The sequence below is a fragment of the Castor canadensis genome, chromosome 1 (genome assembly GCF_047511655.1).
Source record: "Castor canadensis chromosome 1, mCasCan1.hap1v2, whole genome shotgun sequence".
NCBI classification, from domain to species: domain Eukaryota; kingdom Metazoa; phylum Chordata; class Mammalia; order Rodentia; family Castoridae; genus Castor; species Castor canadensis.
The window spans coordinates 72,304,411-72,321,732 of record NC_133386.1 but is presented as its reverse complement, the minus strand read 5'-3'; the positions used below and the strand labels follow the sequence as shown (position 1 = coordinate 72,321,732).

At 38.4% G+C, this 17,322-nt stretch overlaps 1 protein-coding gene across 4 annotated transcripts in view; it reads right to left on the bottom strand.

The window, feature by feature from the left end:
- Mdn1 (midasin AAA ATPase 1) overlaps nt 1-17,322 on the bottom strand; it is a 148,067-nt gene that overhangs the window by 45,493 nt on the left and 85,252 nt on the right. For all 4 annotated transcript variants that reach the window (XR_012449601.1, XM_074078153.1, XM_074078160.1 and 1 more), the window contains exons 51-65: nt 16,149-16,281; nt 14,635-14,744; nt 13,733-13,866; nt 11,018-11,175; nt 10,713-10,833; nt 10,155-10,365; nt 9,585-9,816; nt 9,123-9,249; nt 8,108-8,278; nt 5,687-5,901; nt 4,789-5,176; nt 3,985-4,094; nt 2,595-3,300; nt 805-966; nt 357-630 (exon numbers count right to left, since the gene is read on the bottom strand). Coding sequence is in view for 3 of the 4 variants with exons in the window: in XM_074078153.1 (XP_073934254.1) it covers nt 357-630; nt 805-966; nt 2,595-3,300; nt 3,985-4,094; nt 4,789-5,176; nt 5,687-5,901; nt 8,108-8,278; nt 9,123-9,249; nt 9,585-9,816; nt 10,155-10,365; nt 10,713-10,833; nt 11,018-11,175; nt 13,733-13,866; nt 14,635-14,744; nt 16,149-16,281 (3,252 nt within the window). In the remaining variant the exon portion in view is untranslated. The remainder of the gene's footprint in view (nt 1-356; nt 631-804; nt 967-2,594; nt 3,301-3,984; nt 4,095-4,788; nt 5,177-5,686; nt 5,902-8,107; nt 8,279-9,122; nt 9,250-9,584; nt 9,817-10,154; nt 10,366-10,712; nt 10,834-11,017; nt 11,176-13,732; nt 13,867-14,634; nt 14,745-16,148; nt 16,282-17,322) is intronic.

The window sequence follows — 17,322 nt, the reverse complement described above, 5'->3', positions numbered from 1 at the left end:
AAAGCAATGTAAACTAAGTCTATATCCTTCCTCAAAGGACTCAAAAAATGAAAATCCACCTCATTGAAGAATTTTGAATTGAATTTTAAAATAAGCATAAATTCTTTTATTTTATTTGGCAGTACTGGGCCTTGAACTCAAGGCCTCACATTTGTAGGCAAGTGCTCCAGCCGTGGCTGGAGCCACAATTTCAGCAATAAGCATAGTTTTTTTTTTTTTTTAAGCTAAAAGAAATCCTCTGATCAATAAGGAATTACATGAAAACAGTGAATTCATTGTTCTAACTGTTCCAGAGAATCAATCATGTCTACTAAATTTTTATTTCCCAAAGGTCTAACACAAGTAAACTGCCATACCCATCAGAGGGTAGAAGTGTGTCACAAGAGATGCCCCAGTCTGATAGCAAGACAGAAACAGTCTGAGGTAGTGCTTTGGCTCATGTGGTGGAACAGACTGCTGGTACCACAAGGACCGAGCAAAGTTGAGGCACAACTCTTGGTGTATCAGCATCACCGCTTGCATTGAACTCTGCGAGAGGAGAGCTGGGTCTGTGGGTGCCTCCTCCTCTAGCCCATCTGAAGTTCCTTTCTTCTCCTCTAGCGTTGGTTCAACCAAAATATCTGCAAAGTCCTGTAGACAGCATTAGAACAATTAAATTTGTAAAAATTAGAATATGTTTGTAGTCAGGAGAGAAAATGAAGACAAACATTAGGATATATTAAAAGACTAGAGTCATACAGAAGGAATGTATGTGGATGGCATCAAGGAATTTTTTCCAAGCAAGTCCTCCCACCCCCATACTACCTTTTCATGCAGTGGGAACCGTTTTCGGAACTCCCATTCCTCCTCCTCCTCCTCCTCACTCAGGGCTGTCCGGGAGCTCCTCCGGTATCTGTACAGGCTGCTTTCCTGCTCTGCTTTCTCTTGGGCTATGCGTTCCTGCTCATCCCATTCATTGATGAACTCCTGAAAAGTCACAGTGCAGAAGGAAGCTGATCTGTTTTCTGAGGCACTCACAACAAATACAGGCAAAACTCACCAATCTTAGTTTCTTACAAAAATGAAAGGACCATAGCTCAAAAACAAGGAAGAGCTAACATCTAAGTAACAAAATGCCATGTAATGGAGAGCAAATGAGCTTTATTTCAAACTGTGTATCTTCAGCAGCCAGTTTCCTAGCTATCTCCTCACTGTGTTAAAATTTCAAAGGTCTAAAAATTCGCTATCGTAAATTCCTATAACTTCCTGTCAGAAGCTAGTGTGTGTTGTACCAAGGATAGGCTGGTACAACCTCAGGTTGGCTGTGCGGTTTGTCATTCAGAATGCACAGGGTGGGCACCTCTAGGAGTTGGGCCAAGGTGCAGTAAAGGAAAACCTGAACTAGGACAAGGTGGTCCAAAGGTACTGACCAGGCAAAATTGAAGTATGCTTTTCCAGATACTTATCAAATCCCCTACTACCTTCTAAGATTTTAGGTCCTTACATTGGCAAAAAACATTAATTAAGCAAAGCATCTAGTGTTGCTGAGGGACAAGGAAATAAGCATCTAAGCATCTACCATCAAAGAAAGTAGTTTATTCTACAGGCCTCAGCTCTCTAGAATTTTTAAGACTGAACTAAGGCAGTTTTTGCAAAACAGTAGAAAATAAATAAAATAAAAAATGCATTCAAATATAAATATTCAATGATAGGAAATTACTTAAATAACTAATGGCACACACATATAGTAAAAAAATTGGCAGACACTGAATATACGAATACATAAGGGAAAGGGAGATAGTCACCGAGAACTGCTAAGTTTTAAAAAACAAAATGGACTTTATTAATGCTTTGCTATACAGTTTGTAGAACTCGAGCAATTTATTTAAGGAGATGTATTGGGACCATAAACAGCACAGAATTGACCTTAACCACCCATCACTCTCTTATCTGCTAATTAGGTGATTATACTTTAAAAATCTACTTCTTCTAAATAATAAAAATCTGTAAACCACTGAGACATATTACCTCAAAAAGTTCTATCACAGACATACATCTACATGTGCATAGCCTAAAATGTAGTATACCAATATGCTAATGGGATCAAATGGTAAGGTTATTTTAAAAATTTTGCTCATATTTATCCTCTTAATTGTCTACATTGATAAAAGAGAAGTGCTCTTTAGTGAATATTAAAAAAACTGATACACTGAATAGCAAAATTACTATAAAAAAATGAAAAAACAGCCCAAAACAAGGAGAAAATTTCTGCAGTGTGTATCTAAATGAGAGGCTCATCTTATTAATGTTTTAAAAAATAAATCTGTTGAAGACTGAGGTACAGGATGGGGACATAGCTCAACTGTCAGAGCAAGTTGCCTAACGTGTGAGGCCCTGGATTCAATCCCTAGTACAAAAACAAAACAATCAAAAAAAAAAAACAAAACAAAACAAATGAACAAAACTGAGGGTCAAAAGCTGCAAACCTTGTAGTTAAAGGGAAAAAGAATGTAACAGACAATAGAATGTGCATTGCCCAGCCAGTCTCTACACCTGCTGGACTCCCAGCTCCCCTCAGGAAGAAGGGCCAGCAGGCCTCCCAGAACCAGCTTTACCTGACACACATGTCTGAAGAGTGGCAGGGCCTTTTGGTCCAGCTCTCCCTTGCACAATACGTGGGAACGCAGGTAAAGAAGGGCATTCATCAGCAACTGCTCACGGGTAGGGCAAGGCTGATGGCACATTCCTTTCTGCTCCTTTCCTCCTGAATGCTTGACAGTCAGCTTCCCAAGGCCTCGCACAATTTCCTCTGATTTTACTGAGCACAAAGCATCTGCATGAGCATAGTAGGTGGGGAAGGTGGGGCCCACAGATGGGAAAGCCAGCACAGCAGAGGCCAGGGCCTCCAGCCTGTCTGTGCAAATCACACTGCTGTGGAGGGAGGCATGGACCTCAGATGCCACCAGCCTCATTCCATGCTGCAACTGCAAAATGGATGCATGCAGTGGGGTCACAGTGTCTGGATACAGGGCATACTCCTCCAGCAGTCGCTTCCTGAACTGGTGGTGTGACTGCTGCCAAGAGGCCTCCTCCTTCAGAAGGTTCTGGATCACCTGTGAGGACCGTGGCCCATCTGTGTGGAGGGCCTGCAGGAGCCTTGTGAGCAGATCCTGAACACCAGTAGCCTCGGCTATGCTGTTGACATAGTGGTGGATCTCCTGTGCCAGGGACTCATAGGCAGGCAGTTGGGGTCTGAAGGCCTGCTTTTTTGACAGGCTATGGATTAAATTCTCCAACTGACTGATTCTTTCATGAAGTAATCTGAAAGCAAATTAACACGTTATGCAATTTCTGTCAAAAGAACAGCAGCTCTGGACTGGGCCCTCAGCTAGGAAGAGAATGAAGACGTATCAGTTGCTAAGGAATATCATGAGGAAAATACTGACAGCTATAATGAAAATGGAAACTTCTACAGAGCATTCACTGGGTGCCACACTTTAGGGTGCGTATGTATACCTCATCAGTGCCTTAGCACAACTCACTGAAAGAGGTACTGTTTTTCTTCTGCAGAAATGGGCACTGAGTCTTAATGGCATTAAGTGATCCAACCTACATCCAAGCCAGTCAGGAAAAGGACTGGAACTCACAACCTATCATGTATTTCCTAAGACAACAGACCCACAGCCAGGAAGAGTAGCAGAGACATAAAGTACAATTGTTACAGCCAGTTTCTTTCATGGTGAAAAGTTCTGCCTTCAAGCACCTTGGCCTCATGTGAGTCCACACCCTGAAATGTCTTCCCCTCCTTTTAGAGTGTAGAGTGTACCTTCTTACCTTCTTCCTGACCTGGACGAAGGCTTTGGGATCTCACTGCTAATGTGGTTCAGAGATGCATATTGTCACCTCACTAAACTGTAATTATACTACAAAGGTCAACCTCATCATGCCTTTTTTAAAAAACAGAGTCAATAACCCCCAACACAAAAAACTATTTTACTGGCTTACCTGATGTGGGGATGAGAATAATTGACAAGTACTTCATCTTCCAGGTCTCTTCCAGTTTGTAGCTGGGATGATAGGTTCCGGGTCTTCCATTCACACTGCAGCTGGAATAACTAATGGAAAAGAGAGCAAATGGTCTGCTGTACTCCAGCGATATCCATGCATATGACAGCAGTGCTCTGGGGGCGTGCAGACAAACAAGATGGAAAGCACGTGGGTTCCTAGTAAGTGGCTGTGCTCCTCCAACTTGCAGTACTCACTTCAGAGCTATTACGTGAAAGAAACAAATTTTGAGTACCTCTAGAGCAGCTAGCCTTTCCCTCCTCAAAATACTGTACATATATGATTACCTTAAAACAGTCAGTTCTCAAATTTGGTCAGAGGCTCAAATAGCAAAAGAGACTACAGCATTTGACTCTACTTGACTCTTGAATTTATCTTAATAAACATCAAAATTTCTAAAAACCTAGGGCATAGGGACTATATCCTATCTAAAGAAATTATCCAAATCCAAATACCCAAAACCTAGTTCAGGTTGAGGGACTATGAATACTGAGAGAGCCCACTATTTTCCTGACAATGTCTCCCTTCATCTATTCTATCTACTTGCTTTCTGCCTGAGCCAGTTGGAAGAACTCGTAGAGGAAAATGAAGTCTTCAAACAGACTCATGAGAAATCACAAGGCAGCTAATACAAAATCATGCTTTTAATGATCTAAGCAGCCGAAAGGAGGAAAAGGAGTGGCACCTAAGCAAATCCCAGGAGTCAGAGAAAGAGCTCATGCTTCTAACTCTCAATGCCCATACCTTCTCCTTGGCGTATTTAAGCTTGTATTTCCTCTTCACTGCAGGGTCAAAGCGTGCCTGGGGAAGCCAAGTCTGAATCTGGAGCAAGCCAAGGTGCACCCAGAGGCTCCCACGCAGGGCTGGCTCTGGCAGTTTCTTCTTACTTTCGCCTTCTCCAAACAAGTGGTGCAGGGAGGTAAGCAAGAGGCAGAGCACTTCCTTGGGTAGTGCCTCGTGACTGGCCATGTCTCCAAGAGCTTGGCACACATACTGGAAGGCCTGCCTGTCCCAAAGCAGTAGCTGCTCACAGTTCTGCGTATACTCCTGCCGCCGAGGCTCTGGGAGCAGCTCTGCTAGACCTGTCAGATGCCGGCACAGCACTAGTCCCTGGAGCTGGGAATCCGTGCGCCTGCAGAGACAGTAAGGAAGCATGTAAGGACTCACACTGCATCAATTATCAATTGCTCTACCGCTTGTATCAAAACCAGAGTTCATTTTGTTCTGAATCATTAACTATTTACCCAGGCTGGCCTCAAAATGTGATTTGCCCAATCTCAGTCTATCAAGTAGCTAGGATTAGAAGCATGAGCCACTGGCACCTGGCAGCAACTTTTTCAATAAACTACCATTCTTTCAGGAAATAAATTTTACATGATTTTCCAAGCATCATCTTATTGATCACAGTATGTTTTAAACAGAGGAGCCAGATAACTCATGCTTATGGTAGCCTTTGTCATGGACTGTACATATGGTGAACCATGCAAAAACCAAACAAACAACAAATAAACAAACAAACAAAAATCCCACCCTTTCCTTCACTCACCAGAACCAATCACCTTAGAAGCAAGTTCTAACTAAGTCCCGTTCCCTGCTCTGGAAAACAGACAAGAACTTAATATTCTGCTCCAGGAGGGAATACCTGAACTCTGCTACTGAAGGGACAGCCATGTTGGTCCAAAGCAATGAGCTGACATCCTGGAGCTGCTGAGCTCTCTCAACCCACTCTCCCAGGATGACATGCGAGGAGGACAGGATGGGGAGGCCGCTCACATCCCAGGGGCTTGCTCTGCAACTGCCGGTCAACACTTCAAAGCAGCACTTGGAGAACACTGCTCTACAGAGAATGCCAGAACCCTGAGAGACAAGAGAAGAGTTGAGTAACTTTTAGAGGGAGGAAAGAAAATGAGATCCAAGTTGACTGGAACAGGTAGAAATTCACCAAAGATGGGACCAGGTGGTAGAAGGCCTTAACAGAATGAGGAGCAGAAAATGAAGAGCAATGGATACTTTAGCATTACATGCAAAATCCCACAAACTGGGAATCAGGGAGACTATTTTCACAGTAGGTAGGGGAATGATGAGAGTTGGAAGAAGGAAGAATCAGGAGACAAATGTAAGAGTTAGATATGAACCTTGGCAAGCTGTGCTTCTTGGAATATTAATCTTAGACATAATAATAGCTGCTCACATCAAAGATTAAGGGGCCAAATATATGAGAGGAAACATACATACCCTATGCAACTCTTGGGAATCCATATGGATTGTCACCAAAGTCTTTGAGAAATGTTTAAAATAAAAACCCCAATTTTGATAAAGCAAAAGAATAGAGTCCCAAAGTAATTCCATGAACATTTATGGGAATAAAGTATATAACAGAAGTAGCTCAAGAGGTACAGCACCTGCCTAGCAATTGTGAAGCAACACCAGCACCAAAAAAAAAAAAAACCAAAAACCAAAAAACATTGTAAATGAAAAGGGAAAGAATTAGTCAAAAACAGTATTAGTACACTGCTTTTGGACCTTTTATATTTATAAAAGAAAATAATTGCAGATCTATCTCCCAAAACATACAGAAATATAGGAAAATAATTTTACTACAGGGCAAGCACCCGGGTAGTTTTGAGACCCTATCTCAAAAACAAAACAAAACATAAACAAAAAAGGGCTGAGGCTGTTAAGCTCAACTGCTAGATTACTTGCCCAGCATGTATGACCTCCTAGTTTCAATCCCTAATACCAGAAAAACAAAAACAAAAAAGTACACCGAGATTCCATTTCATACCATTCATGTTTTTACATAATATACATATGTGTCTATCTGTATGAATTATTTATCACTCAGTATATGCATATGTATGTATATATATATATGCATATACTGAGTGATATGGGTATGTGTATGTTTTTAACATACTTCTTTTTAGTAGCCATTTGGACCAAGGGTAAAATTTGATTTCTATTAACTTACCCACAGAGATACTAAGACAAATGCTAATTACACAAGGTCAGTCAATGTAGCTTTGCTTATTAAAGAAGGGTATGAAAAAGCAAGAAACCTCAAAACTTATTAATGAGAAAGTAAATAAATTCTGTTCAGAATAATGAAGTAACTTTAAAAAAAAAAGCTAAAGCATAGCTGTAATTCCAATACTCAGGAGGCTCAGGCAGGAGAATTGCAATTGAAGGCCAGTCTGAGCTACTTAGTGAGGATTCTAAAAACAAACAAACAAAAATAGGGGGGAGTGCTTAGAATTACATGGGGCCACAGTGACTCACTCATGTAATTTTAGTTATTCAGGAGGCAGAGATCAAGTGGATTACAGTTCAAGGCTAGACTAGACATAAGTTAGTGAGACCCCCCCGACCAACCCCAATAAATAAGCCAAGTAAATCCAACTATTGGGAAGCATGGGTAGGAGGACTGCGGTCCAAGGCCACCGCAGGCAAAATCTGTGAGACCTTATCCAAAATAACAAAAGCAAAATAACAATGGCGCAAGTGGGGTCTTACACCCCAGCAAGTGTAAGACCCTGAGCTCAAACCCCAGTACTGCCAAAAAACAAAAATAATGATCTGGAACAACATTTACACATTTCCCTGATATATGTGTAAACAAAGTTCTTATTTTTGTATATATATTTAATATGAAAATATATGTAAACACAAGGGTGCAGAGCAATGATTATCTGTAACAAATTATATATTATAAATATACACACATTTCTGAAGTTTGAATATTTGTAATTAAAACTTCAGGGTCTTCCTATGTAGCTGAGGCTGGCCTCAAACTCATGATCTTCCTGCCTCGCCCTCTCAAGTGCTGAGATTACAGACATGGGCCACAATGTCCAGCAAAAACTAAGGCCCTTGTAATGGAAACTTTTTAACTTTAACTCAAATTATACAAATCATTTAAGATGAGGTACCTTTTTTGACACTGTTCTTATTAATATCACACAGAAAATAAAGTATCACATCACCTATTTATACTCAACTGCTTACTTCTAGATTTGAAAGGAAAATTTCTGCAATCATTTTTTATAATTTTATGTCAACAAACCTTCAATGTGGAGTTCAAAAGGGATTTTGGTATCTCCCTGTGGTGTACACTGTGTAGAGGGTTCCATGATAGCCAGTACTCTGGATTTGTGGTCACAGTACTACTCCAGAAAGACATAAACGCAGAATTAAATAATTCAGACCACAAACAAATAACTTCTTCAGTAGACACCTAGAGAGATGGAGTAATTAGATAAAAGAATATTTGAGAAAGATTTCATAAAACAAGTTATTAAGTCTGTCTTCTAAGATCTATCTAAAACTAACAGGCTTGGGGCTGGATGTAGTTCAGTAGTAGAGGCCTAGATTTGATCCCCAGCACCCAAAAGAAAAGATAATCAATCAATCAAAATTAACAAAGGTTTAAAGGTATCAATTCTAATTTTTCTGATTCTATGCCCCTTAAGTCATCTTAGCTGAGTCATACAAGCTGTTTATAATTTTTATAAAACTAAGATAAAATCTCTTCTATGAGGTTTCATGAGGGAGTATCAGTTAAGCAATTCATGGGTTCAAGGAATAGCTCATGTAGTAGTGTTAATGCCTAGTAAGCACAAGGACCTGAGTTCAAACCTCAATATAACACCTACCAAAAAGTATAGAATGTAAAGCAGTTCACGCAATTATATCATCAAAAGAAACGAAACATTATTTTACAAACTTAAGATTGTACTAATAAAATTTTTTATTAACCAAAGTTTACCAGTATTCACATTCAACAGATACTCTAGAGAAGAGTAAAAACTCGTATTTTTGAGCAAATGTGAAATGTTTAAAAAAGCAAATACTTTCAACCCATTTAACTGTAAGCCAATTCCTGTGATAACTGTGTGACACCCGTGTAATTATTCCAGGAGACATCCAAAATTGTCCTACTTTAAGACCTAATTCAGTTAAGCATGGGGTTTACAACATGGAATTTTGGAGTCAAACAAAATGTTCAACCACTCTGCCAAAGAAAATTGAATCAATTCAGAGTGAAGTACAATTGTTTTTCTTTTGATTCTGATTTTTACCTTCTGATGATGCAGCAAAGACCAAAGGCCCTGAAGTTCTTGAGGCAAAACTGGTGTATGCTTAAGACAAAATGTGATGTGATGACTTATCTCCTCATCTATCTGGGGTTGTTGATTTTTGCTGGACCTATTCCAAAAGTAATCAGATAGATGATGGAGTATAAACTATCAGTGAACACTAAAAAATTGTGATGGAAAGAAAGGTGGAACACAAAGAACTTATGGTACATTTATTTAAAAATGAGCAATTCTATTAGAAAAATACCTAGTGACTTTTAGTGCCAAAACAAGCAAAGAATCTTCAAGATTTGACTTACTAAAGTGGCAAGTGACTTCCCTGTGTCTCAGCAATCATTCACTCCTCCTCAAGACACATCTATGCTTTGCTTATACACACAGAACACACACAATCTAACAAGAAAATACATTCTCTCAAAGAAGGTAAATGAAAGAATGGCTTACATTTTCAGACAAGTCCGTGCCATAAAATCAGCTGTTACTTTGTACTGCCAAAGCATAGCCAGGTACTCCATTGCAGGCCACAGCTGAACCCTCCTTATGAGTTGGATTAGGGAGGTGAAGTCTGATTGCAATGGAGGAGAAGCTTCACCATGTTTTTTTTCCAGAAAGCCAAGTGAAAGTCCTCTGCCTTCTAGTTTTAAACACTGAGTGTTCACAAGATTCTTCAATTCATCTTAAATTCAGACCAAAAAGAATTGTATTAGAGCACAGTAGCCAAAAGTCCAGGTCTAGATTCCCAACAGCTGGCAAAGTGATTATGAACTTAACCTAAATTTTAATCAGAGTTAAGCTGCTTGAATTGAGTTTCTCATCTGTTAAATGGTAGTATTAATTCCTACATGATTCTAATGATGGAATTAAACTATATATGTAAAGTTCAGCCCAATGAATGACACTTAATGGTATTTATGCTACATCCAAAAAAAGGGGAACTCTAAGGGAAAAACTTATGACAGTAAGAAAATGACAGTTTTCAAGCTTTGTCAGCCAGCAAATACCAGAATACATTACCTAGGTTGACATCTTCTACAATATTAGCTCTGAGGATCAATCCCCCAGTCTGCAAGAGACTTTTCTTCAATGTCCATTCAGAAGCAACCACTTGGAGACGATTAATATCTTCCTGACATTCACTCTCCCCAAGCACAGGCATCCGCTCCCTGATGGCAAGGGCTTTGTTCAGGACTTTCAGTTGTGAAAAACATTCTACCACCAGCCTATCCTGAAACCATAAAACCCAGGAAAGCCTCCTTAAGACAGCTGAAATGTGGTTCTTTTTAGCAACCTAGATTATGTTGAAACTAGAAATATTAAGGTATTTTATTCATGCTTCTAGAAAACACAGGGTTTCTTTACTCTGACTGCTCTAGAGATATTTTATAGTAATCAAAACTCTATCCGGCCTTAGCAGTCTCAGGGTAAATAAAATGGTAACATTCATTCCATAAATCAGCAATATTTGTGGAATAAAGAGTTAAACTTTGAAGCAAAGACGAGTCCAGTTGAATGTCAGTTCCCAAGTCCAGGAGAAACCAAACCTTTCCATTTACCACATTCTTCCAGGTGTACCTTAAAAGGAAATGGTCGTCCCAGGACCTTCTGCAACCTCTTTAAACCAGTGAAGCCACCAGATGGGCTACCCAGACATTTCTGAATATGTTCTGAGACAGTCTGAACCTCCTTATAATACCTTTAAAGGAGAAAAAGACAGAAGGGAAATGCTGAATAATAAGAGAACCCATTTACATTTCATATTTTATTATATTCACCAATATGCCAAGGAAATAAACCAAAGTAAAGCAGGAAGAAACAGTTTTAATTCTAAACCATCTTAAGATTGTAGATTATATTATTATTCGAAATAGGAGCCTTACTTGTCTTCATGATTCATTAGAAGTTGTGGAATCTGACAGACGAAATGTTTGAAAACCCAGTGCCAATGGAGAGCAAGTAAAGCCAGACCTGGGGCATCCACTTTTACTGTGTCGGCCACAGTCCAAAATCGGTCCCGCCACTGCACAGAACCTAAGATCTACAAACAAAATAAAAAGACTGCTCACAAACATAGCTCAGTAAAAGTCACCTAATGTACCAAATGCCTATAATCTTAGTACATGGGAGCTGAGGCAAGAACACTGGGAAATTAAGGCTAGTCTGGGCTACACAGCAAGACACTGTCTCCAAAAAAGACCAAAATGGATGTGACACTCAACATAAATACATGAAAGGTCTAAGGTTAGGCTATATGTGTAGGCAGACAAAGCAAAGATCTTTTCCTCCAGTACTTAAAATACAAAGCTGTTGCTTTAGAGAAAATGAAGTTTTGGGTCCTACAGTAAAGTGTACATGTCATTTTTTTAAAGAAACTAAAATGTCTCAGAAAGCGCTATTTTGTCCAGTTGTTCCATTTCCAGTCCAGGCACTACTTGCCCATTAACAACTATCATTATTAATTTCAACAGTAGTCAGTAGTTAGAGGTGTAACGGCACCTCACTGCAGTTTCAGTTAATACTCCCTTGACAACTAACGGTACTGAAAGTTTTCAAGCTCTTACTGGGCATTTATGTATCTTTGGAAGAGCATCCATTCCAATTTCTTTTCATCTTCAAAACTGGATTGTCTTATGATTAGCTTACATAATAATTTACATAATTAATAATGATTTGTATTTTATATACAGTTTCTCCCACGTTTCCCCCTTAAGTGGTTGCCTTTAAGAGTCCCACAAGGTCAGAGCTATTTTTCATTAACAGTATGTTATTTGCTTTAACTGAACTGATATTTAAGTTAATGGCATGAAAAAAGAACTGACAAACTGAGGTTAGGTATTTGGCAAAAATTATATTGAATATAAACAAATTGAGCCTGTTACTTGAAGAAAAACATTTAAGAACATAGTTGCTCCTCAGTAAACTTAGGGGACTGGTTCCAAGGATCTCCCCTGGATAAAAAAATATGCTCAGTTCCTTATATGAAATGGAATATGTGCTTATAACTTACCCATATTCTGTGTGTACTTAAAATCATCTCTAGATTACTTATACTATGTAAACAGTTGTTATATTTAGAGAATAATGACAAGAAGTGTGTACATGTTCACTACAGAAATGGTTCTTGGTTGGTTCAATCTATGGATATGGAACCCACAGATACACAAGGAAAAAACTGTATTTGTTGCCAAAGGTAAAATTTGAGTTCTCGAGCAAAACTCACAATTTTGGAAAATCAAGAGTTTAACAACTACTCAGCACTTAAATCCTTTCCAGTGAAATTTATGGTGACTTTTTTAAAGGATGAAATATGCCAATTCAGTCAACAATATTTCCCTAGTAGGAAAGCCACAAACTCACAGAAGGGTGAAAGTCCATCCAAGATGTAAATTAGACCAATGATTTTCATCACTTTTTTTTTTTTGCAGTAATAGGGATTGAACCCAGGGCTTTATGCATGCTAGGCAGACACTTAACCACTTAGCCCCTAGACCGGTAATTTGATGCATGATAGCTAAATTCAGTGATTTGTTTTTCAGATTCTCTATCATGAATAACTGTTACAAAACTTTTTGTCAAGTCTGTGGAGTACTATTAAGGAAGAATATTCATAATTACGAGGAGTAGCTATTATTATTTCCTTTTTCAACCTTGTAACTATGGCAAGCCAGATTTTCTCCACTAAATGCAGAAGTAGATCTGAAAATCCAGTTTTCCTCTCGTAAGTCAAACACTGAGACTCAAAGAAATATAAAACAGTTCCACTCTTCTCACTAATTTTAATATGGAAAATGGCTACTATACTAGAAACAAATTACTTACATTAATAAAATGTTTGCTACTATATTTTTAAACAAATTTATTTATTTTTCAGTTTTAGTTTCTAATATGATAAATGCTGATAGATGTAGCCATATTTAAAAAAACGAAAACTCTCTATGGTGTTTGATAACTTTTTAAGATTACAAAAGAATCCTGAGACCAAAAGTTTACTTTATTAGACTTAAAAGAAAATCTGGACTCAAACTTCATTTAACCTATAAATGACCTAAAAAAGTTTAAATGAATTAACTCAAATGTCCATCAATAGGTGAATGGATAAACTGTAGTACATTCCCAGAAAGAGCACTACTCAGGAATAAAAATGAATGGACTTACTGATAAACAGTAGTTCATTTTTACCTATATACAAAAAGAACATATACACATGATTCTGTTTAGAGAAAAATGCAACTGATCTACAGTACAAAAAATGAGATCAATGGCTACACAGTTTGGGATAAGGACAGCAGAGAGGAAAGAAACATAAAAAAGACATGAAGAAACTTTAAGGGATGAGAATATGCTCGCAATTTTGATTGTGGCAGTGGTTCCAAAGTCATCTACATGTCAAAACTTATCAAATTGTACTCTTTAAATACATGCAGTTTGTAAACAGTTATACCCTGATAAAGCTTTTGTGGGTGTATATTAATGACAGCTAAGATTTCTGAAGTAATATTGGACATATTGTAACACTGGAGGTAGTCCTGTCCCTAAGAATCTTTGTGCCAAGGCAAGTCTTCTTGTTTAAAATAAAAACAGGTACACTGCCTCACCTCAAAGACAGTGGCATCAGACACCATCCCGTGGGGGGACTGTACCCAGAGCAGGATTAGTGCATCACAAAGTTCAAAAAAAGCAGCAAGATTGACCACAATTTCATGAGGCAGGCTGTGATAGCTCTCTGGATCTAAGAGTTGACATAAATAAAAAAAAAAATTCCATCAGATTTAAATTAATCTCTACACATTTTCAAAATAAACTGTATTCTGGAACTTACATTAGTCCTAGTACAAAAATCATACTGTGCCTACTGTTATTATTAAATATATATATTACAGATGTAATGTCTTATTGGAAAATGCAAACTATACAGCAAAATTGCATATTTTATACAATTTAAATTCAAAACCAAGTGCACATAGGTTTGGATAGTTAACAAAGATAAAAGATAAAAATGAAATTATTAATAGCAGCTGCTGTAAGGAAGAAATCTTTCAGTTTTTACTCTTCTACACAGTTGCTTTTTTCCAACAAGCCGTCTTTTCAACAAAAAATTCAGGAGGAAGGGAGAAATGCTCTCTCCCATAACCAGTGCTCTGAATATGTACTTTTGAGTCAGCAGACCTATATGTGAAATCCTAGTCTGCTACTTGCCAAACAAAGGTGTGACTTCACGAGCATCGTTATGCCTCCCCCTTCCCTGGTTCATAAGTTCATAGGGTTGGTACAAAAAGTAAATGAGATCAAGGACGTGTAAAAAGCATTTAGCTAAGTCTGGCATGGTGTGGCTCAGTAAATGTTAAGTCATTATGATTGAGTAAGGGACATATTTCAAAACAGTCAACACATCAAAAGGAATCAGACCAGTAGCAGCTGGTGAATATATCTCTTAACTTTAGCAACAAAATGCAATCAAATGCTTAACTGAAGAATACAAAAGATGAACTGTTCTTACCTTTATGGAATTCAAAAGACATTCTCAAAACACTTAACTTTTTACTATCAACAGACACCAAATTCGTTTCAGTAAAAATGCGTTTTTCCCGGTCAAGATAGATGATTGTCCTGGAGTAAGATTTAAAAACCTTAATTATTTGTTGGTTAATAATACCCTTTTAAAATTTAAAATAAATTAGGGTGCTGGGATCAAATGCAGGTCCTTGTACATGCTAGGCAAGCACTGTAGTACTGAACCGTGTTAGCAGTCCAGTAATACTTTTTAGTAATTTCCTCTACATGCTGAGTCCTGTGAACCCTTGAAACATCCTGCTCCTCTCAATTCTGCAAATTCTGGACTAGAGACAGAAATGATGGCTACCAAGGTAGAAAGAGGACAGAGAAACCTGGAAATAAGAGGAGATTATGTGACCTTGTTCTGTTGCTCTGCCACGATCTCACAAACTATACTTTGAATCTTCAAAGCAGCTATCATAGAATTAAACTCTGGTGTTAGAAGTTACTGGGGAAGGCAATACAGTAGGGAGAAAGGGGGCCTCTGAAGTACCAGGACATGTCACACTTACAGTTACAGGTTCACTTTAGAAATTTCATCAAAATCATACAATCAATAATTAGGGTATTTTCCTGTAATCCACATCATACTTTAATTATAATGTAAAAAAAAAACCTGTTATACTGATGGCAATTGGCAAAACAAAAACTATACAGCAAAATATTTTATCGGTCAGAGCCATGTGCTGGTGGCTCATTTCTTTAATCCTAGCTAATTGGGAGGCTGAGTTTGGAAGGGTTGTGATTTGAGGCCAGCCTGGGCAAAAAAGTTTGCAAGACCCCAATTCAATAGTAAAAAGGTAGACAATGGTGGTGCATGTGCCCAATATCACAGCAATGGTTGAAAGCTTAAAATAAGAGGATCACAGCTTAGACTAGCCTGAGCAAAAAGCAAGACCCCCATCTCCAAACTATACAAAGCAAAAAGGGCTAGAGGTGTGGTTCATGTCCTAGAGTACCTGCCTATCATGTACAAGGCTCTGAGTTCAAACCCCAGTTCCTCCTTCCCCCTAAAAAAAAAAAATCTACCCAGTCACTACCGGGAGGAATGAGGAAAGAACTGTGTATGTATATGTACACATGTATATATATACGAAGATTTACACGAGTGTATACCTATCTATGCAGGGGCTATGCATGACTCCACCATCTGGGAATGAGAAATGATGCAGACAAACAGATGGTTCTGGAAAGGTCATGTGACAAAAGGAGTAGATAAAAAACTGGAGCGACTACTGGGAATCACACAGAAGAAACCTGACTGTCCTGTGATTAAAGATTAACTTTAAGATAATCCATGTATTAACACTGTGATTGAAGACAATCATGTCTAACACTCCAACACTTGTTAGGCTCACAAAATTAAACATGCATAAGCTATAACTGACAGTTGTAGGGAAGTTATAATGTGTGAGCCCAGTGAGACAAATGGTGCTCAGAACGACAGGTTTCACCTACTTGTTTGCAACTGATTCTAAAAGGGCAAAGAGCTGCTCAAATTGGTCTGTTTGTGGATCAAAATCCACTGAATTTCTAATGATGTCCAAAGCCTGCATATTCCATCGGGGGTCCAGAGGGATCACAAAGTCATCTAAACAAAACAAAAAAGAATTGTGTAGTTAAAATGTCTTGCCTAGCAAGCTTCAGTGGAATATATTTCCATCATTTTAGGCCAATCACATTGAAGTTAAACACAGAAATGCTGCGGGTTTCAGCCTAGGACACTAAAAAAGCAGGATCTAGCAACTCTTAACCTATTTCTTTCCAAATTCAAAATATCTACAAATCCTGAAAATTCATCCCACTGCAGGATATAAAAGGTAATCCCTGCTAGAACATAAACATTCCAATTATTAAATTCACTTCCTCAGACCTAACTACTGGTCTGAAAAGAATCTCTAAATCTATGATCAGTTTGTCATCATTCCCCACAAAAGAGTAACAAAAATCCACCTAACTTACATGACAGAAAAATGAACACATCTCATTTCCTGCTCCAATAAGAAAACAACTCAAGATTGTTTTCCTTAAAAATATTTTTTGATCAGACACAGTATTCATTTAGTATCTGCTACTTGGAGGCTGAGATGGAAGGATCTCTTGAGCCCAAGAGATCAAGGCTAGACTGTGCACTACAGTGAAGCCCATCTCAAAAAACAAAAACAAATACAAAAAGCCAATTTCTCGACAATCAAAGAGTGAGACTGCTGCTGCTCCTTAAACCTTTGACTCAGAAAAGCCTCTGGCCCTCTACAGAGGTGAAAACCCAAGGAAAGGAAGTCAGATGCAAAAAACTAGTAACTTTAATTTGAAAGTGGCTAGGCAGTGTGGCTCAGTGGAACAGTTTGAAGTTTTAGAACCATCCACCACACTGTACACTACCAATGGAAGGGCGAGGTACTTTAAGAAACAAACCAATATTCCAAAGTCCAGTAAGACAAGCAGCTACACAAGAGAAAAAGAGAATAAAGTTAAAGCTAATGTGTTACAACAGAAGATAGTGTTTGCTAAAAAACAGAACCTGCTGCTATACTATGTTTCTCTGTTCCTGAAGACTACAATCCTGTCATAACTGGAAAGCTGTGATTTTGTTCGGCCACAACCTGTTCACTACAGTTCTCATTGTTATTGG